The sequence below is a fragment of the Petromyzon marinus genome, chromosome 2, assembly GCF_048934315.1.
Source record: "Petromyzon marinus isolate PM22_M1 ecotype Great Lakes invasive population chromosome 2, UKy_Petmar_22M1.pri1.0, whole genome shotgun sequence".
Classification (NCBI taxonomy): domain Eukaryota; kingdom Metazoa; phylum Chordata; class Hyperoartia; order Petromyzontiformes; family Petromyzontidae; genus Petromyzon; species Petromyzon marinus.
In genome coordinates, this window is record NC_133668.1 from 7,697,471 (window position 1) to 7,724,561 (window position 27,091).

General features: G+C 48.2%; 1 protein-coding gene and 1 long non-coding RNA gene across 4 annotated transcripts; one reads left to right on the plus strand and one right to left on the minus strand.

Moving 5' to 3' along the window:
* Positions 1 to 751: 751 nt before the first annotated feature.
* On the minus strand, positions 752 to 25,747 carry LOC116948431 (uncharacterized). 2 transcript variants are annotated; one of them, XM_032965111.2, is made up of 6 exons: positions 25,601 to 25,747; positions 23,763 to 23,972; positions 13,574 to 13,708; positions 8,754 to 9,206; positions 4,951 to 5,114; positions 752 to 2,529 (listed from the first exon to the last, which is right to left on the minus strand). In XM_032965111.2, the coding sequence occupies exons 2-6, from the start codon at positions 23,794 to 23,796 to the stop codon at positions 2,449 to 2,451; spliced, it is 867 nt and encodes a 288-aa protein (XP_032821002.1). In that variant the 5' UTR covers positions 23,797 to 23,972; positions 25,601 to 25,747; the 3' UTR covers positions 752 to 2,448. The 2 variants fall into 2 exon arrangements, with proteins under 2 accessions (XP_032821002.1, XP_075925373.1); XM_076069258.1 differs by lacking the exon at positions 25,601 to 25,747 and adding an exon at positions 25,545 to 25,596.
* LOC116948444 (uncharacterized) lies at positions 14,813 to 20,549 on the plus strand. Of its 2 annotated transcripts, none has more exons than XR_012944934.1 (3): positions 14,813 to 15,146; positions 15,909 to 17,521; positions 18,964 to 20,549. It is a non-coding gene; the product is annotated as an uncharacterized LOC116948444 (long non-coding RNA). The 2 variants fall into 2 exon arrangements; XR_004403805.2 differs by lacking the exon at positions 14,813 to 15,146 and having other exon boundaries at positions 15,296 to 16,094; positions 17,404 to 17,521.
* Positions 25,748 to 27,091: the final 1,344 nt, after the last annotated feature.

The window sequence follows — 27,091 nt, forward strand, 5'->3', positions numbered from 1 at the left end:
AAGCTGCCGCCATCCCCTCGGATTCTGCAATGTAACGATTCACCGAGTAGCTGCATGATCTCATTTAATCGCTCCGTCTCCATCATGAATTCCCTCTTGGATGTGTTTCATCTCTTGGCTGCCACTCCGTCAATGTCCGACCACTGGTCATCATCTCTTACAGCGATGTGTCCTGCACAAGCCCACTTATTTTACTGATCAATCAAAATCATGTCTTTAATCTGGGTATGTCTTAGGATCCATGGGTTCCTCTTTCTGTCTCGCAATGTAATTCCATGCGTCTTGCACACTCTCTCTCTCTCTTGAAACTTTCCAAGATTTGCACACTTTTACATTTCATTAATGTCAATGTTTCTGATCTATGTCAGAGCAGGTAGTTCTGAAATTCATCATTGTACTTTCATTCATACTTTCAATGACAGGAGCACGTTGGAAAGCATTTTAGAAGCCATCCTTACGCATGGCTTACAGTATCTGGTGGACCTGAATCGCATGAGAATAATTATCTGACCAGGGTTTGGCGAGTGGGGTGTAACCATGTTAATTGTTAAAGCAGCGTTTCACCTGGGGCTGGGTTCACTCACAAAGACAGAGAAGTAAAACATAATTGGGTGACTCTGCGTTGAGTATTAAAATACTTCGTAAATTAGTGCTGTTCAAAGCACTTATACTGACCATAATAGCACCGCTATGCAGAGTTTTTGCACTCTACATTTTATACAAAAAGCATACCATGTCTAAAAAAAACCTCTTAATTGCAAAAGCAACGTTTGAGAACGTCATTCTTTAATGTCATTTTACACACTGGTATTGGGGAAAACAATGTGAACAGGGCAGGTGTGTGCACACCGCCCCACTCATCCCCATTAGTGGAATGCCCCTTACACTGACCTCCGCATACAAATTGGCGATTCATATTTCCCACTGGGTTAGAAGTGCACGCAGCTCTCCATGCATGGCAGCGAGCCCGGATTTAGTGCGAGAGGGGGGATGCATTCGTTGAGGGCCCAAATTACCAGAGGCCCAAAAAGAGAAATAAAACATATGTATTTATTATAATAATAAAAAAGTCAGACTCTTAATTAATATTATAATTTTAAGATGAACAATACAAACAATACGACCGTAATGCTACCTTCATTAGGCTATTTTAATTGAATCCTCAATTTTTTCCCCAACTGCCACATATTGCATTGGAGTGTGTTCCAGCAGCAAGGGTTAGGGATTTGTGTAAGGGAGGGGGCCGGGAGGGGGGGGGGGTCTTTTCCTCGCTGGTGTCCTGTGGGCAAAGATGTCTTACGCAAGCCCTGGATGTGTTTATATTCTGCATCCACTAATTGTTGAATACTTAAATGCCTTTCATCGGGAAAGTTTCAAAACAAAACAAAAATCACTGGAGCAAATACGGAGTGAAGTGTCCACTGGTTCACCCTCATTCCCCACAGCTGCCCATTGCATTTTCGAACTTTTATTCCGGTTTTGTCGGTGTGAACTATTTTGGATACTCAGAATAACACGAACTTTTGGTGCTCCTGTTTCAGGTGGTTACTGGCCGATATCGGTTTTGTAGACTAAAACACGGCGTTCATGACGCCATATACGTTTAAAACCAGTTTTCGCATAGGCAGACACCCAGGTCTGGAATCTTTCACCATTTCAGTCAGAGGGAATGGAAGGAGGCCCTTGCCACCTGTGCCGGTTGTCCCAGTATCGTCCTTGTTGTGAACTACCCGTCCTGGGAAATATGTGAGTCTTCCGAGAACATTAAAAGTCCCGGTCTTGTAAATTGCATAAAAAAATACACAACTCACACTTACATGTCGTTCACCTCTGCCGATACTGTAAAATATTCTTCTTGCCATAATATTTAGTTATTTTGAAGCCCTGGAGATGGCAACCCTAGACGGAGCTACCGTATGTTCAGCTCCCGGTGTCATCTCCTTGCCTCCTTTTGTGACGTAATGTCTTTACCGCTTATTACGGCAACATTGCACCTAAACATCTCATTAGTAACTCGGAATAATTGTGTTGAACCCCTCCACCATTGGGCACCTTACGGATAGCTGGTGTGCGGCCATCGCTCACTGAAGGTCGATCAATTCAACATCAACTTCACATCCAAGCCGCCTGGCAGTGCAACCATCACGCTCATTTATATATATCTATTTTTTTTAAAGAAATCCAAACAAACGAGCCATTTTAAGTCAGTGCAGAATCTATCCTCAGCATCTTACTGTCTTTGAACACGCGTTAGATCTGAGATAAAAAAAAAAAAATCTATTTACAAAAACTCCAGAATTCGAGCGCAACACAAAGTTCGTTTCCGGCGAGCTGCTGCCGTCGCACGCGGCTCAGACACACAAGCGGAGCGCTGCTACGCCCCGGGCTGATGGTGCCGCAGCCGCACCGCCTCCCGCAAGTCAGCCGGCACCGGCGGAGAGGCCGCCTCTATGGCACGGAGTCCCCGACGAGCTTCACCTTGGGGACGTCGAGTCCTCGCTTTTTCCTCACGTGGTGTATCCTCGCCGCCTGCGAGCACGCGCAGAGAGCGGACGGAGCGTTCTGTGAACCAGGGTAACTCTTTATCCCAGCATTTTGCTGTCGCAGGTCGATGCCCGATGTCGCTCGATCGCTCGATTGGCACGTCGTCGAGTTCAATCACACCTGCCAAGTCCACCTTCGAGCCGTCGCCACCGCCAGGGGCAGACCTCAACAAAGTGGCCGGCTGTTTGGGTGGGCAGCACCGCAGCCATGTGTAGTAGGTTTAACACATCGGCTTTCGCGGGACCAATATTATCCATAAGAAATTATATTGGTCGCTGAAGTAGTAACTAATTGGCACGTTTTGTTTACGTGGCAAAGCTTACTAATGGGCTGTGTCAGGTGGTGGCGGGTTGAACGACACATTTATATTCACGCGATCTAACCCAAAAAAACCTTTATTATGGACGGGTTAGCAAATCAGCGGGCCAAATCAACCATAACCTTTTAAATCTTCATAATCTGCATTGAAAGCTAATTTATTTAGAACTGCTTATTGTGTTTGGTTTGTTGTCCTTCCCCCGCACCTCTGGCTAGCACGGTTGGCTATGCACGGTGCAGAAAAAAGGTTGAACATACGTACATAGCCAGGCCCCAGCCTAAGCCTGATGCAAGCCAATCGGGCTATCTGGGGCCTATACGCACGTGCAACCGATTTGTAGTGGAAGTAAGTTAGTGTTACAGCCCGTGTGGAACTGTACACAAGACAGGAGCAGAGGTGGCGCAGTGGTAACATGTGTGCCTCACAGGAAGAAGAGCCTGGGTTCGATTCCCAACTTGGTGCCCCTTTCTGCATTTGTTTGTGCTTCCACGATGTTCTGTGTGGGTTTCCTCCGGTGTCCTCCCATAGCTACAACTATTCATACAATGCAACTGGTATTGGCCAAAACATCGCAAGACCGAAAAATTGTACATCTGCAAATTACTTAATTGGGATTACACGCAGCAACATCGCCCCCTCCCGTGTAAAAAAAACAACCTTGCAGGACCCTCCTGAACAAGGATCTTGAGGCTCAGTGAGGCTTTCCTGGGTGAACAAGCAGAGTAGTTAATACTTATAAGCAGAAACCTGTTGAAGTCCGAAAACAATGCTCGTGATTTATTTTAAACGATCAGTTGATGTCGATTGTTGATGCCAAGTCCACAAGAGCCTCGAGGTATGAATTCGATGCATCCTTGGCAGAGAGTTTGTTTTAGTCACGATTAAATTGTGCTTTGCCATCAGTTTTGCAAGGAGAAAAAATGAAACAGCTGACAAAACGGGCAATGTACCGCGAAAGACAGCACGCACGCACAACGATGAGATTGCAGATCTTAATCTAATCTCAACGTGAGAAAAATCCCTGACACGTACGTGTTTCATTTCAGCACTTTTTTTTCTGTTAAAAAAACAACACAGTCCGTGCAGTGCTTCAAGCATCTTCATAGACTGAAACAGAGCGGAGAAGGGTGTGGGAGGTTTCCAGTATGGCCTCCTGAAGCAGACATGGAAATAATTCCAGGGGGCAGAACCTCCGATTCGACAAAAACAATTTCGACAGGGCCAAAAAAACACAAGCAGGTATGTAGCCGACCGTGATGGAAAACATTTCAAGCATCTTGCAGGTCAGCAAGTGTGCAGCAGCCCCGCCGGCGTAACCAATGCCACATCCCTCGGCATCAGTCGTCCGGTGAGGTGGGAGAAGTGAGGGAGCTACCTGGGGAAAGCAGACCTGCACTTGTGTACGGTGTGAGCCCAGTGACCAAGCTTGAACTTCGGGCCACGCAGAAGACTATAGGCAACTGGCATTTGAACTTGGCCTTATCATACCCGCGGCTTAATGTTTATTTCTTACAAAAGAGGAGCTGATGTTGTAATTGTACGTGCGTACGTGCGAGCGCATACGCACGTGGGCTCGTGGGCACACGTGTGTGCGCGCACGTGTGTAGTGATGCTTGCCTATGTGCCTTTACACACAAGTGTGTGTCAAAATGTGTATACATGCGTGCATGTGTGTGCATGTGGGGGGCGGTGGGACAGTGGTTAGCGCACTGCGCTACGAATCTGGCGACGCGATTTAGATTCCTGCTGACGGCCAACATCAGTGGCAATTATCTGAACCTGTCCTGGGCTTCCCCCAAGGTCGACTCAACCTTAAATGAGTACCTGGTGCAGTGTGTAAAACATCAGCACTGGGGAGGCTAAGCCGGCTGGGAGTGGTCTTGGCTACCGACTCCTTCGTGTAACATCCTGGCCTTCACTGGTGCTTGCTAACAGCACTTTCCCCAACAGTCTGTTGAAGGCTACACACAGGGCGACCGCTGCCTTTGTCTTGCATCCGTGCGCGCACGCGTGCGTAAGCGTCAGCGGTGCTCGCGGGCGCGTGCGTGCGTGCGTGCGTGCGTGCGTGTACGCGTGCGTGCGCCAACCTGCATGAATAACTGGACGAGGAGGATGGCTCGGCACAGCAGCAGCAGCGTGAGGGTGCACAGGTACACGGTGTCGCCGGCGCCGCGTCCGGCCATCACCAGCCCGCCGGCCGCGTACGCCGTGAAGGCCAGCGCCGAGTAGCCGCAGCTGCCTGCGATTCCGGCTGCGGGGCACCCAGCGACAGATGCGCAAGTGGTCTCGACAGCACGCACGGCGCCACCGACCAGCTCAACCATTCAGGTCACGATGCTGTTCGTGTTAAAGGCAGCGGCGCAAATGGGGTGCCGGCCCTCACGTCGAGGGTTGTTTGGTGGCGTAGGCATTGAGTGGGGGGGGGGGGGGGACAGGGCAACTGGGCAACGAAGGTCCCAGAGGTGCCCCGGGCCTATGAAGGGAGGGGGAATTACACTCGGACCCATGTCAACCACACTACGCCACCGGTGGTAATATTTTTTTCTTTGTATGTAAGTATGTATGTATGGGTTTTCTCTGAGCATTTAGGTTATCTCTCACCGTGGAAAAATAGTACTGTAATATGCTAACTGCCCAAACAATCTCAATCGGGAGCTTCCCATAGATTAGTCCACAATGAGGCTTCTTGTCGGTAAATAAACAGCTGACTATTATAACACACACACACACAGCTGTTAGGTCAAACATTTAAATCCCTGAATAGGCTCCTATTATTGTATTCACGAACAGGAGAAACGCTGGATTCAAGTTCATGAAGGTAAATAAACTGACTATTATAACACACACACACACAGCTGTTAGGTCAAACATTTAAATCCCTGAATAGGCTCCTATTATTGTATTCACGAACAGGAGAAACGCTGGATTCAAGTTCATGAAGACATTCTAAAATCATCTTGGCGTCGAAGTTTACATTCTCCCATTCATAAATTGAATCATAAAATGTCTCACGAAAATTTTTACTGAATAGGCCTGCTGGCTTTTTTTTACTGATTGAAAAAAATAATTTTGGACGATTTTGAGAATTTTTTTTTTTAAATGTTTGACCTTTCTGGTCCAGTATCCTCAAGGCAAGAACCACGCAGGATACTGCACGATGCTGCACGGCGACACCGTTCACAGTTGAAACTCGAATGGGGTTTAACAGCGTGCATTTTGTTGTGTATCCGTACATAGCTACGTGTGAATTATTTGCCTAAGTGTGCTTGTGTGTCATTTATGGCGAGTGGTAGTGCAGCATTAGTGCGCTGCGCTACGAATCCAGCGACCAGGGTTCGATTACTCCTCACGGTCAATACAAGTGACGATTATCTGAAACTGTGTCTGGGCCTCCCCTAGGTCAACTCAAATGAGTACATGGTGCACTGCGTAAACATCGCCACTTGGGAGATAAAGGCAGTCGGGCGTGGTGCTGGCCAAACACCACCTTGTGTGCTTCGCCGGCCTGAATAAGTGCTTGCTAACAGCACTTGTCCCAATAGTCTGTCTAGGCTATACGGGGGATCTTTGTCTTCTTTGTAATTGATGGCCGCCCACCCCCTTGTATGCCGTGCCGGCCTTCATAGGTGCATGCTAACAACACTTGCCCCAGCAGTCTGTTAAGGTTACACGGGGGACCTTTGTCTTCTTTGCCATTGTGTGAATTACTCCGCTTCATTTGACATTTTCACCACCGGTTGGAATCGCTCACTCACACCTGTCACAGAGAAGTCATTCAGCTCTCGATAAATCTGCATCACGTCATCCGGTCGGTGACTATGTAATTTCTCAAGGGAAAGCACGGGGAGTACCCCTCCGGCGAGAGAAGCCCTGTTTGTACGCCGGCACACAACGGCACAATGTTGTGGTCGGCTATTGGTTCAGTCTCTGATATTTTTACGTGTGGATTCTGGGCAGGCGGGTGCTGGACGGGCACGATGCGCACTTGAAGACTGCGCTCGCATCGTGAATGCGACATTCACAATGCACATACTACTAGTGCAGCCCTATTGCCAATCCACTGCTGGATGTGGGTCTTCCCATGCCGTGCGGGTCACGCGAGTTATTTTGATTGCGTTTCGCACCACGGTGGTGTGAGCGCAGCCTGAAGGTAGGTAGCATAGATGCAGGAACACAGAAGGACATTATGACAATGTTTTTTTTCCCGCACCTCCGGTGAGCATGGTTGGATACGTACGGTGCGAAAGAAGTGCACTGCCCTCTTGCTGCCCACGAGACAGCTGAACAGCCTACAGCGTACTGATGATAATTTGTGACGGTCACCCATCCAAGCACCGGTCAGGCTCAACCCTGGATCAATTGCAATCCAAGCTCAATTACCGTACATCACCACGAATGCTGTCGCACGCTCAACTGCCCATCCAGAGCCAAATTTCCAATGTCGTATTTAAGATTTTGCAAGTTGCTTTAAGGCCAAAGTTTGCCTAAAGCCACACGATGACCCGATGCTACGGCCATGTGCATCATTGCCTTTAAATGCAGGTAAAAATACACGCTTGCTACATGCTTCCGAGAAAATGAAGCAATACTTGCAAGTTTTGTAGCTTAATGGAAAATTTGAGGGCAGGTTCAGGGGGCCGACATATTTGGGCTGGTATTTTAAGAGCACGCGTTTGCATGAAGGATGTAACGAATGGTCACGTTACGTTTAATGGCACTGCTATAGTTTCAGTGGAGTGACGGTTTGCCTTGTAGTTTTGCGAACGTGCAATGGCAAGGCATGAAAGTGGAAGCTATTATCAGGGTTAGGGTTGTGAACAGGTTAGAGTTAAAATGTGAGATTTATTTATCGAGGGAAGGCAAAATAAATCTGAAGACTCTTTTTCAGAAGGATCCTGCGTTGGGACATTTGTCCAATTTCATCAATCTCAGAAGTAGCTCTGTGATATATCCTTCCGCTGACCATTCTCAAAGGCACGGGGTGATGCACTGCTCGCTGTGAGAATTTCAAATGGACACTTTGTCACGTGACGTTATGGCAACGGCCGTTTGAATAAAAGTGGACAAAAAAATCCATAACATTTGCATGGATTATGTAACACTTTGCAAGGTGCATTTGTCCTTATATTTGTAGTACTGAGGGTAGCTGTCACGGAAACACGCGCTTTCATATTTTCAAATACCTTTTGCCTCTGGTTTATGCCCTCCAAGTGTTGCAAAACTCTGACAGATTTGTCTAGTTTTCACTCTCTCTGGGAAGTTCATATTAGCAGCACTGCGTTATACTCATGTTTAATTCATATTGGATCGTCTTTACAGCACCCCCAAACCTCCACGTTACAGACGCTTTCAACCTTAGTTGTAAAGCGTAACATCAAAACGGACACACACACACACACCTCCGATTAGCATGGTTGGCTACGTATAGTGTGGAAGAAGTTCAACAAGGACAAAGATCCCCCGTATAGCCTGTAACAGACTGTTTGGGCAAGCGCTGTTAGCGAGCACCTATGAAGGCCGCACAGCACACGAGGGGGTGGGTGGCCAGCACCACGCCCGGCCGCCTTTGTCTCCTTATTGTTAATGTTTACACATCGCCGCAGGTACTCATTTGAAGCTGAGTCGACCTAGGGGAGGCTCAGATAATAGTCACTGGTGTTGGCCGTGAGCAGGAATCGAACTTGGGTCGCCGGGTTCGTAGTGCAGCGCGCTGACCGGTGTGATACTTCTCCCCGCAACACACACACACACATATACAGTAAGGCAAAACGATGGAATGTGGCAGGGCTGGGCACACGCGAGGCCTAACGAAGTCTCGCTAACTTCAGTGACGGGGGTGGTGGTGGTGGTGGGGGGGGAGGTGGTGGTGGGTGGTGGGGGGGGGTGACACCTGTGTAGGTGGCGGCGTCGATGACGAAGGGGTCCTCGCCGGGGTCGCGCACCCTGCTGCGCCTCGTGGGCAGCGTCAGCTTCGTTCGCACGAACCAGAACTCGGCGCACATGCGGCACCCGGCCAGCGCCGCCAACGTCTTGGTCAGCACGGGCAGCACGTGCAGGGCCAGAGCCAGCGTGGGATCCGGGTGGCCGGGGTGTGCCGCGGGATCCGGGGGGCCCTGCTGCGGCACGGGCTCCGGGAGGCCGGGCTGCATTCCGAGGGCGGCCAGCGGCACTGGCGGTGGATGCTGCTGCGGCGGCGGCGGTGGCGGCGGCGGTGGCGGTGGCTGTAGCCGGGAGAGCGGCGGCGGGGGCAGCGGCTCGTCGAGCGCGGCCACCAGCGCGCTGATGCCGCACGCGCCGCAGTAGACGCAGCAGACGCCGGAGCACACGAGCAGCGACAGCCACGCTGTTGTGCACGAGCGGTGGGGGGGGGGGCGGGGGGGCAGGGCGACACGGGCAGGCAGACGAGGCAGAGCTCTGGCTGGAGTGCAGCGGACGATAATTTTTGGTGTAATTATACAGACCTATACAGCACGTAACGACGCAATGCCCACTCCGCAAATGTGAAGGAGACATCACGGGGGATACACTCCACTGATCCTGACACGGCTATCAGTATGCGACTGTGTTCATCCAGAACGGACCGTGTACAACGTATAACGGTTCAATGCACGAGCCACAAATACGAAGAAGCCATCATAGCGATGATACAACTCTGCTGCTCCTGGCAGCGTTTATCTGGGCTCGACCACCTGAATGTGAAATTGTAGTCGTTGATCTGCATCTACGTCAACCATATGAAAGAAGAAGAAGATGATAATAACGGCAATATTCAATTATATGCCCTTGTCAGTGCACCGCTGGGTGAAAGTTATGTCCGTGCCATGCCAGTCGTGAGCCCCATCGAGTGGAGGGCCCTTCGGCCAGCCAGGAACCACAGGGCTGTACATTATTCAGCTTCTACCTCTACCGTGCCCGAGCGCCGTGAGCTCTGGTTGTCCCCCTGCTCGTGCGACACAGCACGGCAGCTGACTCGTACATCGGTTCCACTTCGCCGGCTCTGTGTGGACACCAGTTTGTGGCGCTCCTCTATGGTGTGGGGCAGTCTTATTGTACACGGCTACGTGCAGAACCCCTTGTTGATATTCCACTGCTTGGGTCGGTTGGGGTTATTTGATTCAAATAAAAAAAACTTCACCACTCCGGTCAGTGCAGGTTGGTGAAGGCGGGGAGAATAAAGTTGACAACAAGAAAGTACCGTACAATAAATAATATAAATATATTTTTAAACTTTTTTTTAGAAACACGCTTTAATGAAATGTACCGTACTTGCAATGGAAGAACTCCACGACTCCAGGAAGTGGCCCCGAAGCTTGCCACGACGTAAAGGGGGACCGTGGCCAATTACAGCCAAGGTCAGTTGAGCGTGAACAATTAGAGCCAAGCCGAAACATAACATAAAAAAATTATGTTTTAAAATATATGTTTTTTTTATGATAGACTATAGTATTGACATGAGTATACCAAGATTGTAGTCGATACCACATTGGGAAGTGGGTAAAAATTGAGTTGGAAGATTTGAGGATACAACAACAGACAGTGATTATGAGACCTTCTTTGCCAGAAACAAGATATAGGAATAGGTTTTACCCTTTTAACTGGCACAAAAACTGACACCTTTATTCAAGGCATCATGTTTGCAATGACCACAACACAAGCAGTCAAAATGCAAACAAAAAAGACAACTCTGATAATAAGAGTTGTGTTGTGGTCATTGCAAACATGATGCCTTGAATAAAGGTGTCAGTTTTTGTGCCAGTTAAAAGGGTAAAACCTATTCCTATAACAGACAGAGTTAATAAAAAGCGTGTAATAATGATAAAAATAGGATGTTATTGCACTGCCCTTTGTTGATAATAGAGTCTAGCAGAAGCCTACAACACCTGTTAAGCATTGTGGTCACCCGCCAAAGGACTATTTCCAGGCCCCATCCTGCTAAGCTGATGGAATCTGACTAGATCGGGTGCATTCTGGGTGATCGGGTCAGAGACGATGTCCGTGTCTACATTACAGTGCCATAAATCATCAACAATTCGACTGCCATGAAGTGGTACTCATATCATTGACCCCAAATGGGTGATGTTTCTCACGCACTGAATTCACAACCTTCTGATCGTGATGAGCTCTCTAACACAGTGACACTTAGGGACTGCCTATTAATGTATGTATTGATAAATGACCGTAGCAAAGTAGGGAACCGTTTATCGTTTCCAGTGGAATTTTAGTGACGCACGCATGGACTGGCACACACGAACATACAAATAGGTGTATTGTGGTTTTATGCGTAACAAGAGTGAGAATAGGTGTATTTAGTCCCGTGTGTAACGGTGTTGCGTAAAGTGTAGAATAAAGTTGTTGCCTCCTAAATAGTGTCTCTGAATGACTCAGTACACTTGCGTAAAGGCCATAAATCATAAACATAATAAAGAAATAAGCTGTTCTACCAGCGGCCATTCATATATTATAAATAATTAATTGAATTCATATTTTACAGCACTTTGCAAATCCGCTGTTGGATGAAGGCCTCGCCATGTTGTGTCACAAGGATTGTTTGCTGGTCGGTGCAAGGTTGCTGAAGGGAGGGGAGAGTTTCCAGGACTGTTTCAGATATGGCTCGCCAGTGAAAATAGAATCCCAGTTTGCCATGTCCCCCTCAGTTATGTGTTGGCTTTTAAATGCTATTTTTTATAGTAAATACGACAAATAAATTATTGGCAGGGGCACGTATTCACCAAGGTCTATGCAATTATAAATATCTTGGAAATGACCCTTTCTTAAAGATCTATCGACGTTTATTGTTGTGCGGGGAATATAAGTGAGGGTGCGTGTCAATGCGATTGTGCTGACGAGAGTTGGAGTGGTGGCACAGTGGTTAGCACAATGCACTCTGAACCCGGTGAGCTTGATTCCCGGGTGATATCTGAACCGGTCTTGGTCGATCACCCAACCCTTAACCCACGCACACTGACCAACGTGGTGAAGTACGTACGGTTAACAAGTCCCCATGACCGGCAAAGCTTGAGAAAACTCTCATCCAGCAGTGAATTGCTAAAGGGCTGTAAATTATAATGTTTTTGAAAGTGCTTCTGGTGAGCACCTATGAAAGTCGACATATTGCACGAGGGGGTGGTGTGGGCAGTGCCATGCCCGGCCACCTTTGCCTTCCCAAGTGCTGATGTTAATACAACACACCGGGCACTCATTATTTAAGGCCGAGCAAACCTAACGGCATCCCAGAATTCGTTATAACTTGCCGCTGATGTGAGCTATGGCCAGAAATCGAACTTAGGTCACCGGATTCTGAGGCCCAGCTCCCTAACCATTGCGCCACCAATCCACCTGCGCAACAACAACAGCTACCATTCTCCACTCAGTAATGCTGTTCGTCAGCCAGAGTGGATTGTGCCAAGCTGGGTACACTTTGAGGCCAGGTAAAGTGTCGATAACTCACTGGCAGGAGGAGGCGTCTGGACAGACCGCAGGTGCTGCGGGATGAACTGACTGAGATGACTGACAGATTCACACACGCGCACGCATGGACAGGATGGCGGTAACCGGTAACCGGTTTTCCCAAACACACCGCCCTGCGGCTAACCCGTCAGGGTTCTCATTCCTCCACATTTCCGCAGAGCATCTGCCAAAACCGTTCCCTCTTCGCAGAGGCCCAGCAGAAAGTTGTATCCGTCCGTGCGATTATCAAACGGAGGGCCCTCCTCTCAAAACTACCCGACTCCCCCCACCCCCACCACATTGCCCCCCCCCCTCCCTCCTGCCGCACGTCACAACGACACAACACGTTGCACTCCGTGAACCAAAGAAGCTCTCACAACCCTAACGATTATTACGCAAAACCACCAGTTCCTGAAGAACTGCATTGTGGTGATCTTGTCTTCATCACCATCAACAAATTGAGCAAATGTGGCAGACCAACAGGTAGCAGTGAGACGAAAACATCGCTGCATACTGGTGTCGTACTAATGAGGACTCACGTATACTGCACAGTCGCCAATGCTCGCTGCTGCCAAGGCTGCCTCGACGCACGTTAGGCCTGTGCTGTCGAAACTTTAAATTTTCGGGCCCTGCACTCACGTTTTTGTTCCGTTTGCTCTCCTCGTCTTTCACCGATTTGTATGAGAGAAATGTAGACACAAATATAGTAATGCGGTGAGATGAGAGAGGCGAGATCAGACAAGAGAGATGTGAGAAAGATTAAATGGCTATTTATGATACTGTAATTAGCTTGGTATGTGTATAAGGTATCTAAGTTGATGTTTGATGTACCCATATTTTTTTCATGACTTTCGGGGAGGGGTCCTGAGCTGCTTGGGACTCTATGCATCTGCTTGGTTTGTTTGGAGAACCTCCAAGGTGGCGAGATGTTAATTACCCCGCCTAGTATGCAGGAGGTCAGGGGTTCAATCCAGAGCCTGACGGTGCCTGCTGTGTATTTGGAGTTTTCATGTTCTCCCCGTGGTCGCATGGATTTTTCTTCGATTCCTTCGGTTTTTCCCTCCACGTTCAGAACCAACACGCATTTCGAGTATTTCGGCTGCTGTAAATTTCCACACGATGATAGGCCACTTCGTTTGAGCTATCATTTGTGATAGCCAGGTCGCTTCTGAAAAAGAGCTATACAGCTCAGCGGGCTCAGTGGGCCTTACCTGGTCAAGTAGAAAATAGTCAAGTTTTAGCCTCCGCCTACTCTGTGCTCACCCTCCGAGTGCTTGCCGTGCAGCCTGGTGACGCGGAACACCAGCAGCCCCGCCACGTACATCGCCTCCAGCAGGAACGTGCACAACAGCAGGAACAGCTTGCCGGTCACGAGCCCCTCTGTCCCGCCAAGCAATCCTGTGGTCCGGGCAAACCAATACATCGAACAGACAATAGCGGTGGCGCAGTGGCGGTTGGCATGGGCCCTGCTACAAGGAATTGGGGCTCCCGGCCCAATCCCCCCCCACCGCCGTCTTTGTAGCCCCAGAGCCTGGGCCCCTTCTGACCTCTGGTGCCACGGTGCAGTTGTACCTCCTGCACACTCGATAGCTACGTCAGTGATCAATCGGTCAAGGGATATATCTGATGAAACATGACGACCGTGAATTACATAATCACTGTAATTGTTTTAAAAAAAGTTACATGTATTTGGTGATCCTGCACCAGCGGTGGAATTTCCACATTCTTAGAATCAAAATCTTTATATTTCCTGGAGAAATCCGATGAGCTATGATGCTCTTTTTCACTGAGGTCCAGTAGGGGGATGGGGTCAGAACGTTACATCAACAAATAATACAATAAACGATACGAATGCAAAGTATAGAAAAGGTAAGCAGATCACTAAAAATAAATACGTACAATAGATAAAGTATATAATAAGTTCACATTGCATAAGTACACCAATTACCAAGCTTGGTCCAGACAGCAAAACAACAGCAAGAACAGTACCATATCACACCAAGACAACAACACACAGTCGTCCCTCAATACAATTGCACTTCAAATTTGACAAGGGCAAGTATATTCATTGAACAAATGGTTGGATGATGGATTAAAGTTGAGCATCATTTTAACGTTGTTACTTTTCTATTGTGAGACAGGTGCTCTCACACTCCCACCCGGGCTGGATTCTGTCATTATTGGCCGCAGTTAAGTGTCACTTATGGGATTGCCTTCAAAATAATATTACACTGTCAACGTAAATTATTCCCATCAGATACAAAAAAATATTTTAAAAAGTTAAAATATATATATAATCTCTGGCCCGGCCTTCCTTTGTGAAGAAGAATTCCCACCCCAATTATTCCTCCCCTCTGAATTTTATCACGAAAAAAATCTAGAGTAATTATTGACTTACATGAGTATAATTATTTAAGTAACTGACGACTGTTAAAATAAAACAACATCATCGGTTTGCCACGCAAAAGATAATCTCAGTGGCAGCAATGCTTTCCCCCTCCCTCTCCCGATGGATCAAAAGTCCACTTCCACTCGGTACAAAAATTAAGTTCGTTACCTCCCCCTTGGTTTTTTTTGCTGATGGAAAATGCTGAGCCTGCATCTTCCCTTCTGCGGGACCTCACGCCGAGCCAAACTCGCGGGCCAGTCCCTTCCCCCTTCCCTCGTGTGCCGTTCGTGCGCCAAGGCCAACAGCACCCGTGGCGAGATACGGACTACAAAGCGTTTCGGACAAAACGATTCGTCGCAAAGAGCACAGAGGGACGACAATCGAGGGCACTGTGAGAAATGCCGGGACGTGTCTGGAAGAGAGATCAGCGATTCAATGGACAGTTCCGTGAGTTGTAATTGATCGCTTGGTTTTTCGTTGCCGCGCTTAATTATTGACAATTCCGATTAGTTATTTATTGGGGTCCCGTTTCTCGTTGTGATGTATTACAAGCATCCACGAGATAAGAGGCGCAACCATTTTCGCATTCTCGGAATTCTCACACGGCCAAAACACCAAATTCCACTTAGCCAGAGGCATTGCCTCATGCTCTCGCGCCGCGTTATCTTCTGGATAACGATTCACATTCGTAAATTACATTCTAAAACAAATTATTAGTGCGGATGAGATGGGTGGAGGGGGTGTCTCGAACAGACAAGCTTGGGACTAGGAGACAACGCGACAGCGCCTGTTAAATATTAGCCAGTTCATTGATGCAGACATTCACAACAATTAAAGTACGAGCCTAAAATACGTCATTGCGATCTCATTTCTGAGACTTTTTTTTCTTCTGAGAAACCAATTTGTTTTTTTTTTATAATAAAATTAATTCTTTGCTGCACTTCATTTGAATTTGCTTTTCTTTTGCCATTTTGGCGACTCTGAGACAACCCTTCCACATGCGACTCATCCTTGTCTCCTGAGTGCTTACCATGTTCAACAAAACAAACATGAAACTTTAATCCTGAGCTAGCCCCTTTGTTCCCGTGGATTGTGAAGATGATGCGCGGAGTTCCAGTGTTGTTCATTTTTAACGCGTTTTTTTTCCTCTCTCAAATCCATTATTATTGTTGTTGTTATCCATTCCTTGTGTTGTGCAATTTTTTCTAGCACGCTTCTGGTGCAAACTCTAATCCTCAAAAAGGGGATGGAGCAGCAGCTGAGTGGTTCTCACGCTGCACGAAGAAGCGAGTGACTAAAGTTAGATTCCCGGCCACAGTTACCATGAGCGGCGAGTGATACCTGAATTGGTCCTGGACCCACCGCCCCTTTCATCAACACGCACTGCCCAGCGTGGTAAAGTATGGTTACAACAACGCCCACGACTGACACGGTGTGGAGAAACCCTTATCTAGCAGTGAATTGACAAAGTCCTACAAATTGTTATATAGTAATTATTACAGTATTATCGTAATAGGTTTTTACCCTTTTATCTGGCACCAAAACTGACACCTTTATACAAGGGATCATGTTTGCAATAACCACAACACAAGCAGTCAAAATGCAAACAAAAGAGACAACTCTGATAATAATTTGCACTGTCCTTGAAATGTATTGGTCCACACCCAAGACGGCTTTCTTAGAGCCTAGTCTCCACTGGTGTTGGACCAGATGACGCCAAAAGGCATACAACTCAAGGCAAAGGAGGTCTCAGTCTAAATGCTTACCCCGAGCTCTCAATACTCTGATAGTGCGCTGTTTTTGAGTTGTACGCCTTTTGGCGTCATCTGGTCCAACACCAGTGGAGACTAGGCTCTAAGAAAAGCCGTCTTGGGTGTGGACCAATCAATTTCAAGGACAGTGCATATCATTATCAGAGTTGTCTTTTTTGTTTGCATTTTGACTGCTTGTATTGTGGTTATTGCAAACATGATCCCTTGTATAAACGTGTCAGTTTTGGTGCCAGATAAAAGGGTAAAAACCTATTACTATATCTTGCTACTGGCAAAGAAGGTCTCATAATACAGTATTATCCTTAAAAGAACTCCATACATTTCCTAAACAATATAACCACATACACACTGATCATTATAAATGATCAATCCCTAACATACATTGATATCACGGGCAGTAGTTGAATACTATACATTTAGTGGAAGCAGCGGTAGTCGATTTGCAGGTCACGTGGTGATGTTTCACCAAGCGTGGAAGAGTAGGCAAATACATTCCTCTAGAGGGGTTCTCTATGGAGTTTCCTCTCATGGAGACCCTGACGCCTGTATATTTGGAGTGTGCATGTTTTCCCCGTGGTAGCGTCACATTTTCTCCGGGTCCTCCGGGATTTCCCTCCACATTTAGAAACATGCGTTGAAAGTATATGACTGTTGTAAATTTGCACGTGATAAGGCACTTCGTTGAACTATCATTTGTGGCCAGATCGCCTTATCTGGTAAGATAAAAAAAAATAGTTTCAAGGTGCTGCGTTCACCTTGTCCCACACAGGGACAGCTACCACAGAAGTGTCCGAGATGTCCCAGCGTACAGGGCGCTCTATCAAAAACAAATCATTCTTGTTCACCAACGTGCCACCACTCTGCTCCCCTTTACGTAAATCCAACGTGTATTAATTATAATAATTATACCATTTGTATTGTTATTCTTACAGCCTTGGTTAATACGTACGTGCTTCGCAATGGAGTTGGAAGCGGGTCCACTTGCCCCTGGACAAGGACAAAGCAAACTAATTCTGGATTGGCTGGCGGCGATTGAAAGAGGTTGCCACTGTAAGTCTCGACTTTCAAAACTACCCGAGGTATCCACCCATTTGCCATCTTTGAGAGCATAACAAAGGAATGGCGACTCCCAGTGAGGTGGTCGGACAGGATTCCTCATTGCTCTGTTCATCTTGATTTCAAGACAACAAATATTCCTTTCGAATTGAATGTTAAGAGTAAGTGGGCTTGGGCCCAGCGGGACGTGCCGCCTGAAGGCATGATGATCAGCTGGTCGAGACTAACTATGGAATATCGACCAGTGGAGGGAGCGCGTTAGAAAATGCATTCACTGCGGAGATGGAGCAATGAGATCGGCTCGTGTGCTGATGCGAGAGAGGGATTGTAAGCATTGCAACATCGTGAATGCCGAGCGGAACAGAAATGAAGGGCAGGCCAGAATAAGATACCACCTGGCACTGGTGCACGTGATCAGCATCTTGCGAGGATAATCCCGGGTTAACGTGTATTTTAAGGTTGGACGAAGCTCACCTCTGTTTGCGCATCCCATTAAACCGCACCTGATTACCGTGCTACGCATAGGCGTTTGTCCCACTCGGCGTGAGAGTCATAATCATTTTAGGTAAATGTACAGATTGGTCCAGATGTCTCGTGACACATTTAATCATCCAAAACTTTTTTTAAAGTAAGATTTATTTTAAACATAAATAAATACGCAAAGGGAAGTTAGTTTAGGGGTCAATTAATCGGGGGTCACAAGATATCTGGACCACGTTGTACACAGCCATTTTAGGACATATGCCTGGCACGAGATTTGTTGCTATTATATCTAAATGCAACATACGGTATTTATGTTTGATAATCGAAAACATATTTAAATGCAGCATGTTTATAAAAAAATTACATGTTCAATATCTGTTGATTTAATGTGTCCGCGATTATCAAACCTAAAATTTCTTAGCTATTTTTACATGTACAACAAACTAAATATTTGTAATTCTTGAAAATAATTTAAGGCTGTCCATAAAATGAGGACATTAATTAATCTGTTTAACATGTTGTCGTTACTTGAGGATATATTAAGGTCAGGAAACGTGTTGTCCGTTTATCTCCATATATATAAAAGACAAAGTTGTGAATATGTGTGTTTGTTCAAAATGTTTAGCGTACTTCCCGACATACAACAAGCCTACGTGTTAAACGAACAAACTTGAAGTTTGCCATTTAGGGAGCTTTCCAGACTGTACACCATGCAAAAAATATAAAAATACACTTTTGTTTTGGGGGGGGGGGAGCTCAATAATGCATCTATTTTTTGCACGGCAAGTGAGCTGTGATGTCAAATCTGTCACGTGACCCACACACGTGGAAGTGTAATGCATTGGAGTGTAGCGGTTAGCGCGCCGCGCTACGAACCCGGCGACCCGAGTTCGATTCCTGCTCACGGCCACCACCTGTGACGATTATTTCAACCGCTTCTGGGCCTCCTCTAGGTCGACTCAGCATCAAACGAGTAACTGCTCTGCTGTGTGAACATCGCCACTGGGGAGACAAAGGCGGCCGGGCGTGGTGGTGAATCCAAGACCCGGGCGAAGCCGGGTAGTACAGCTAGTGCACGCATATAAATGAATCACACAATACTGACAAATCTCATGCCGTACATCCAGGGGCGGAGCCAGGATTTTCAGCCCGGGGTGACATTCAACAAATGTTAATTTCAAGAATGATTTAGAGAGTCGGGCTGTTGAACTGACGCCATCGGTTGGCGACACGCTCTGACAATGCAGTTGCACGGAGTCCGCCAGACGGAGCGTCGTACACTTACACGCAGAATGTCACCCCTGTCACCCCCCCCCCCCTGGCTCCGCCCCTGCGTACATCTCTCCAGCACATCTTCCTTACATTTTTTTTGAAATTGTCATTAGCGACTCGCATTCCCAGTTCAACTGCTCGCCGCACTCAAACGGCACTTGTGCGTGACAAACACGCGTTATCCAACTGGACAGAGAACCAACTGCTTGTAAAAATATATATAAGAGTAGGTTTTACCCTTTCTGGCAATAAAGCAAGAGGTGTTAAGATGTTCAAACACCAAATAGTAACCTTTTGCAAGGGATCAAGTACTGCATGAACCACACACGGTATCTGTGGTGAACATGCAAACGAACACGGCTCTGATAATATCTATGGCATTGTATTTGAAACCGATTGGCCTACATCAGAGACAGCGGCCTTATTTAGAGCCAAGTTTCTTGACAACCAACATCTTGTTGAACAAAAAATTCAATTTTATTGGACGCTTTGCCTTGACCGTAAACGCCGCAGAGTAAAGGTTCTCCAGCACAATGCGACGTGGCCGTTAGCGCGAGGTTTTTTTTGCCAGATGTTGCTGCTAACCCTGTCCCTCCACAGACTTTTTGGAAATACGTGACGTAAAGCAAGCGATCTATAAAAAAAATTTTACGGTCGCTTAGTCTGAAACGTTAAAATTAACCCTGCATTTTAACTGTGTGGTCTTTGAAGTGGACAATTAACGAATAACAAGCAGGTTTCCCTCGCTTTATGCGGGTTTGTGGGATTTCGCGTATATCTGATCGACCTATTTCCACCCAAAATTCGCTCTATGCGGTTTGAATTCACTCAGATGCGGCTATGTGTGTGTGTCCTGTGTGTACTGTGTGTACTGTGTGCGCTACTCAGCAGGCAGCTGTTTTATCATGCGGTTGGTTTCGTTTTGTGCGCCCTTTTCTTTGAATGCATCTACTACTACTACCACTACCGCATAAAGCGAGGGAAACCTGAACAGTATTTACATTTGCTCTTTTACGGCGATGCTACCGCGGTGGAGTGAAATGGTGAGCTCTCTGAACTTACAAATCCAGAGATCGACAGTTCGATTCGATCTCCCGGAGCGGCAGTTCACACACAATGCCTCTGTATGGGTACTCCCATTTCTTCCAAGAAGTCTGGGCCAACATGGAAGAATTGACCAAAATACCCCCTACAGCTACCTGGAGTGTGGAATACCTTCCACAAGCAGTGGCGTGAAGCGTGCCATTGCAGGGCTGCACTTCTTCTTTCGGACGGTGGGGGGGGGGTTGCGACAGAGCCGGGGGGGGGAGGCGACGGAGCCGGGGGGGGCCGACGGCGCGAGCAGAGGGAGCCGACACTGACTCACTCACACATCATACACTGACTCACTCACACCATGCACTGACTCACTCACACATCATACACTGACTCACTCACACCATGCACTGACTCACTCACACATCATACACTGACTCACTCACACCATGCACTGACTCACTCACACATCATACACTGACTCACTCACACCATGCACTGACTCACTCACACCATGCACTGACTCACTAACACATCATACACTGACTCACTCACACCATGCACTGACTCACTCACACATCATACACTGACTCACTCACACAGCATACACTGACTCACTCACACCATGCACTGACTCACTCACACATCATACACTGACTCACACCATGCACTGACTCACTCACACATCATGCACTGACTCACTCACACCATGCGCTGACTCATTCACACATCATACACTGACTCACTCACACCATGCACTGACTCACTCACACATCATACACTGACTCACTCACACCATGCACTGACTCACTCACACATCATACACTGACTCACTCACACCATGCACTGACTCACTCACACCATGCACTGACTCACTCACACCATGCACTGACTCACTCACACATCATGCACTGACTCGCTCATCATGCCCTTACTCACTCACACATACACTCGCACAACCACTGACCCATTCACCCATTATACACAGGTTCACTCATCGTGTGCTGGCTCATTCGCACATCATACACTCACTCACGCTGCTGCTGACTCACTCACACATCATACACTGGGAGTGTCGTGCTGCCAGCTATGGCTGCAGGTTTTGTCGTACGTTTTATGTATATCGTTTATTGTTAAATTTAAAATCACAGTTCCTATGATTACTGTTGTTCCATTGTTTTGATAGCTTTATTTTGGTGATTCGAAAACATGGTTAATCTAAATTGTCTTATGGTTGTTGTTGTTGGCTTGCACCACATTGTGATTTTGCACACAGCGTTTAATATTTTTTTGTGTGAAATATTTGCTGGTTATTACAGAATGTTTCTGTTACGCGTTGTCGCTTTAAGATGCTCTGTGTTCAAATTTTGTTTTGTTGCGGTTGCACCCGACTTAAGAGCCGCATGGCTCACAGGGCTATACCTAATAAATGAAACTTGAAACTTGATGGAGATGCAGAGCAACAACTACGATTTCACATTTGTGGATCGGGCGTTTCGTCGCTGTACGCTGTACGGTCTGATCCGGATGACCACAGTCGCACACGACCAAAACACAGTCGCACACTACCAACTGGAAAGTTTATAAGTTTCAATTTGTGCATCCCCCTGTGCACGCCTTACGGAGATCGCACGTGCACGGCCATCCCTTGAAAGCTTGGCAGCTTTGGGGCCTCCACTGTCGCGGCTGTGAAGCGAACAGCGCTGGCGAGAGGAGGTGACACGTTTCCTGAGAACAATGTTGCACAAACAAAGGGGATAGCGAGCCCGACGGTGGCGGCACGCCGTGACCCGGGGAAAGGCGTGTCTCTGTGTGTGTGCTGCGTTTGGGTCGGGATGACTCTTGCCTCTGCGCGATGCACAATGCAACCCACACCACCACCTGACACCCTTCCCCACCCGTCGTTACAGAGGGACACTGCGGTTCACCCGTGAATCACACCGAGCAACACACCTCAGCGTCACACCTCCACACACCCCGAAACACAGCGTCACACCTCCCCTCCGAAGACCAAGATGCCCCCGTATAGCCTTAACAGACTGATGGGGCAAGTGCTGTTAGCGAGAACCAATTAAGGCCGGAACGGCACACGAGGGGGTGGGTGGCCAGCACCACGCCCGGCCGCCTTTGTCCCCCCGAGTGGCTAACCGTTACACTACCACTCCGCACACCTTCCCTCCAGACACAACAGCACAACGTCACTTCCACACACACACATAGCACGCAGCAGCACACCAACATTCTAATTTCACGTTTCACAGAACAATTTCGGCACAGACGCGATGTACATTTTGTTTGCTGGTCAAACAACAGCGCCGTGAACCCGCCACCCCGAGTTCAAGTCCCGACCACGGCTAACTGGCAGCAGCCGCGAGTGACATTAAAAGTTAGAACCGGTCTTGCCTGGCCTTGGGTGATGCTTTCAAGGCCATAGCCATGGAGTCAACATTGGGGGGGACCAAATCTTCCTGGGTGTCTGGGGGTCCCAACCCAGAAAAAAATCAAAATTTCAAAACTAATTTTCTGCCTAAAATATTACAAAAAATTCACTAACACATGGGATGGACTTTTAATTATATATTTTTACAATGTCTAATAGTGTGTTGTATTACATTGCTCTGTTTTTACTTTTTTTACCATTTCTTGTTTCATTGTATGTAATGGCAGAGATTAGGGATTAATAATTACAACCATTACCACAATCATATAAACAGAAATCTATGCGTTGATTTATATGAAGACAAGTCTAGATATTGTGGTCAAGCTTTAGCAAATTGTTGTTTTTATTTACATAAGATAGCAATTTTTTTATAGCTATATATTGGGGGGGGGGACATTTTGAGCATATTTAAATATTGGGGGGGGGGATGTGTCCCCTCCAATATATATTATAATTACGGCCTTGATGCATTTCATACAACAGTGGATTGACAAAAGCGCTGTCAAATATTTCCTATGATCGAGGTCAGATTCGTGGGTTGTGACTGAAAAGACTCGAGGCATGAATAGTCACGCATCACCGTACAGTAAGTACATCGTTATGTAATTACATCGTTATGAAATTACAGCTGTGTGTTAGCAACCGCGAATATGGTCCCGCCTTGTCTGGTGATCAAATGCCTACTTTGGAATTCGTTAAAACTTCACAAGCAAGCGCACGTCCACCAAGAACTCAAAAGACTCTCTCTCTCACAGAATTTACTTACCTTTTCCCACAAAACGATGAACTCAATGTCATCCACATTGATATTCTTGATTATTTCGGTAAACTCACGTAGATAGAAAATAAAATAAAATAAACATATAACTAAATAAAAAAATTAAAATAATACATTGAAAATAAACTTTATATACGTGCCTTTACCCGAAAGAACCAAGAATATTAATTCCTGCAGTTACGAAAGTTTTAAGTCAAAATTCATCCACGTTGAGGTTGTTGCATTACCTGCAGGATGTGGTAAGGAGTTTGCGGTGCGCATGACGGGCTGCGCCCCTGATCCCTTGATCTCCAGCACGCGGTTCCCAACTGGTCCGGAACCCGGTCCGTCTTTCCAGCACCGGCTCTCGAACTGGTTACTTTCCTCCAGCACCTAGTCTTGAACTGGATCGAACCGGGTCCGTTTCTTCAGTACCTGGGCTGGAGCTGGTTCTGCATCTGCGGAGAGAAGGTAGCCCATTTGTGGCATCAGTAGCCCGGCAGATCCTCTACTCCATAGCCTGGGTGTAGCTATTGTTTGTCCAGAATGGTTGATGTATAAAGTAGCCTATGAGGCTCCTGCAGTAGTCTGGGTTCGCCCCGTACTGCGTGTGCAGCCGCTTATAGCTCGTGGCGCCTGCGCTGAGCTCACTGCCTCCTTCCTCCACGTGTCGACGAACTGAACTCGCAACAACTAAAAGCAATGCATGGTGGGCGCATAAGCAATGCAAACCGCTGAGACTGTGCTACATTCACTCAAACACACACACACTCACTCATATATTCAGTGATCGAACACATCTGACAGGAACTGCAACCCTACAACTAACGCCGGGCCGATGCTTGATTTTACCTGCGGGTTCTTATCTGTGTATTCTCACCTGTGCATTCCACCTTGTGTGTTTTCATCTGTACACTCTACCTGTGTTTTTACTTGTACAATGCACCATGTGTTCTTTTACCTGTACACTCCACCTGTGTGTTCTCACCTGTACATTCCACCCTGTGTGTTCTTTTACCCGTACACTTCACCCTGTGTGTTCTCACCTGTACGTGACACCCTGTGTGTCCTCACCTGTACACTCCACCTGTGTCCTCACCTGTACATTCCACCCTGTGTGTTCTCACCTGTACACTCCACCTGTGTTCTCACCTGTACGTGACACCCTGTGTGTCCTCACCTGTATACTCCACCCTGTGTTCTCACCTGTACGTGATACCCTGTGTTCTCACCTGTACACTCCACCCTGTGTGTCCTCACCTGTACACTCCACCCTGTGTGTTCTCACCTGTACACTCCACCCTGTGTGTCCTCACCTGTACACTCCACCCTGTGTGTTCTCACCTGTACACTCCACCCTGTGTTCTCACCTGTACACTCCACCCTGTGTTCTCACCTGTACGTGATACCCTGTGTGTCCTCACCTGTACACTCCACCCTGTGTGTTCTCACCTGTACACTCCACCCTGTGTGTTCTCACCTGTACACTCCACCCTGTGTGTTCTCACCTGTACACTCCACCCTGTGTTCTCACCTGTACACTCCACCCTGTGTGTCCTCACCTGTACACTCCACCCTGTGTTCTCACCTGTACACTCCACCCTGTGTGTTCTCACCTGTACACTCCACCCTGTGTGTTCTCACCTGTACACTCCACCCTGTGTGTTCTCACCTGTACACTCCACCCTGTGTGTTCTCACCTGTACACTCCACCCTGTGTGTTCTCACCTGTACACTCCACCCTGTGTGTTCTCACCTGTACACTCCAAGCTGTGTTCTCACCTGAACACTCCACCCTGTGTGTTCTCACCTGAACACTCCACCCTGTGTTCTTACCTGTACATGCCACCCTGTGTTCTCACCTGTACACTCCACCCTGTGTGTTCTCACCTGTACACTCCACCCTGTGTGTTCTCACCTGAACACTCCACCCTGTGTGTTCTCACCTGTACACTCCACCCTGTGTGTTCTCACCTGTACACTCCACCCTGTGTGTTCTCACCTGTACACTCCACGCTGTGTGTTCTCACCTGTACACTTTACCTGCGCGCTAAACCGCTGCAAGCCCTCCCTGTATCCTTCTCACCTTTGAGCTCTCTCGCGTGCAGGCTTCACGTCACCTGCACGCCTCTGCTGCGCTCTTCCCACCACCCCCTCCGTTCGCTCGGCTGTGCCGTCTTCCCCGAGTGGTCTCTCGTTGACTGCAACTCTTGGCACCACCCCCCCCCCCTACTCCACTCCTCCTCCTCCTTCTCGTCACGGCCGCTACGATAATTGTCTCAGCGCCGAGGGTTTCTTAACCTTCGCTCCGGCTTAGCGTCCCTCCCCATCGCGCGGCGCCCCCCACCACCACCACCACCTCCATCCATCCAGCTACCCCCCCCCCCCCACACACACACACCCCCTCACCCCTGATCGTCACGATCTCTCCTCCTGCACTCGGCGACGTCGCCAATCAGTTTGTCTCACACCACACACGGGACCACACAAAAGACGAAGATCCCCGGGATAACCTTTGACAAAGTACTGGCGTTGGGTGAGCGTGGAGAGCGCCCTGTGAAGGCCGGAACGGCACACGAAGGGGGTGTGGGAGGGGGGGGGGTGTGGGGGGCCTGGCCAGAACCACGTCCGACCGCCTTTGTCTTTTCCTTACGCATCGCATCAGGTTACTGAGTTGAGGCTGAGTCGACTTAGGAGATGTCCAGCACCGGTTCTGATAATCGTCACCGGTGTTGGTGGCCGTGAGCGGGATATCGAACTCGGGTGGCCGTGTTCATTGCGCTCGCACACAAGTGCACACACACACACACGTGCACATACACACGTGCACGCGCACACACACACACGTGCACACACACACACGTACACACACGTGCACACACGCGCACACACACACGTGCACACACGCGCACACACACACGTGCACGCGCACACACACACGTGCACGCGCACACACACACGTGCACGCGCACACACACGTGCACGCGCACACACACACGTGCACGCGCACACACACACGTGCACACATACACACGCGTGCACACACACACACGTGCACGCGCACACACACGTGGACACACACACGCTGGGTGGAGAGGGGAGGGGCTGGGTGGGGAGGGGCTGGGTGGGGAGGGGCTGGGTGGGGCTGGGTAGCGGGTGGGAGGGGTGGGGCTGGGTGGGGAGGGGCTGGTCACCCCGTGGTGCCCTTATAAATCTCAACGTTTAACCTACTCACGCCGGCTTGTGCCCGCCCTCACACTCGGGCTTATTGTGCGGAATACACCACGTGGTTCCGGCCTGTGACCCTGGCCATTGACCGAGCAACCCAACGTTCCTACCAGCCCCCTCCGCAGGAATGTTTTAAAACGAGACACCAGCGCGCGCGGTCATTGACGTGAGCACTTCTTCTTTTGAGTTAGTAGTGCTTGAAGGCTTTGGCAGGATGTGTGCAATCTTCAACTTCTTCTTTCGCACGGCCGATGTAGATGCAGAGCAACGACTACAATTTCACATTCAGGTGGTCGAGCCCAGATAACCGCTGCCAGGAACAGCAGAGTTGTATCATCGCTATGATGTC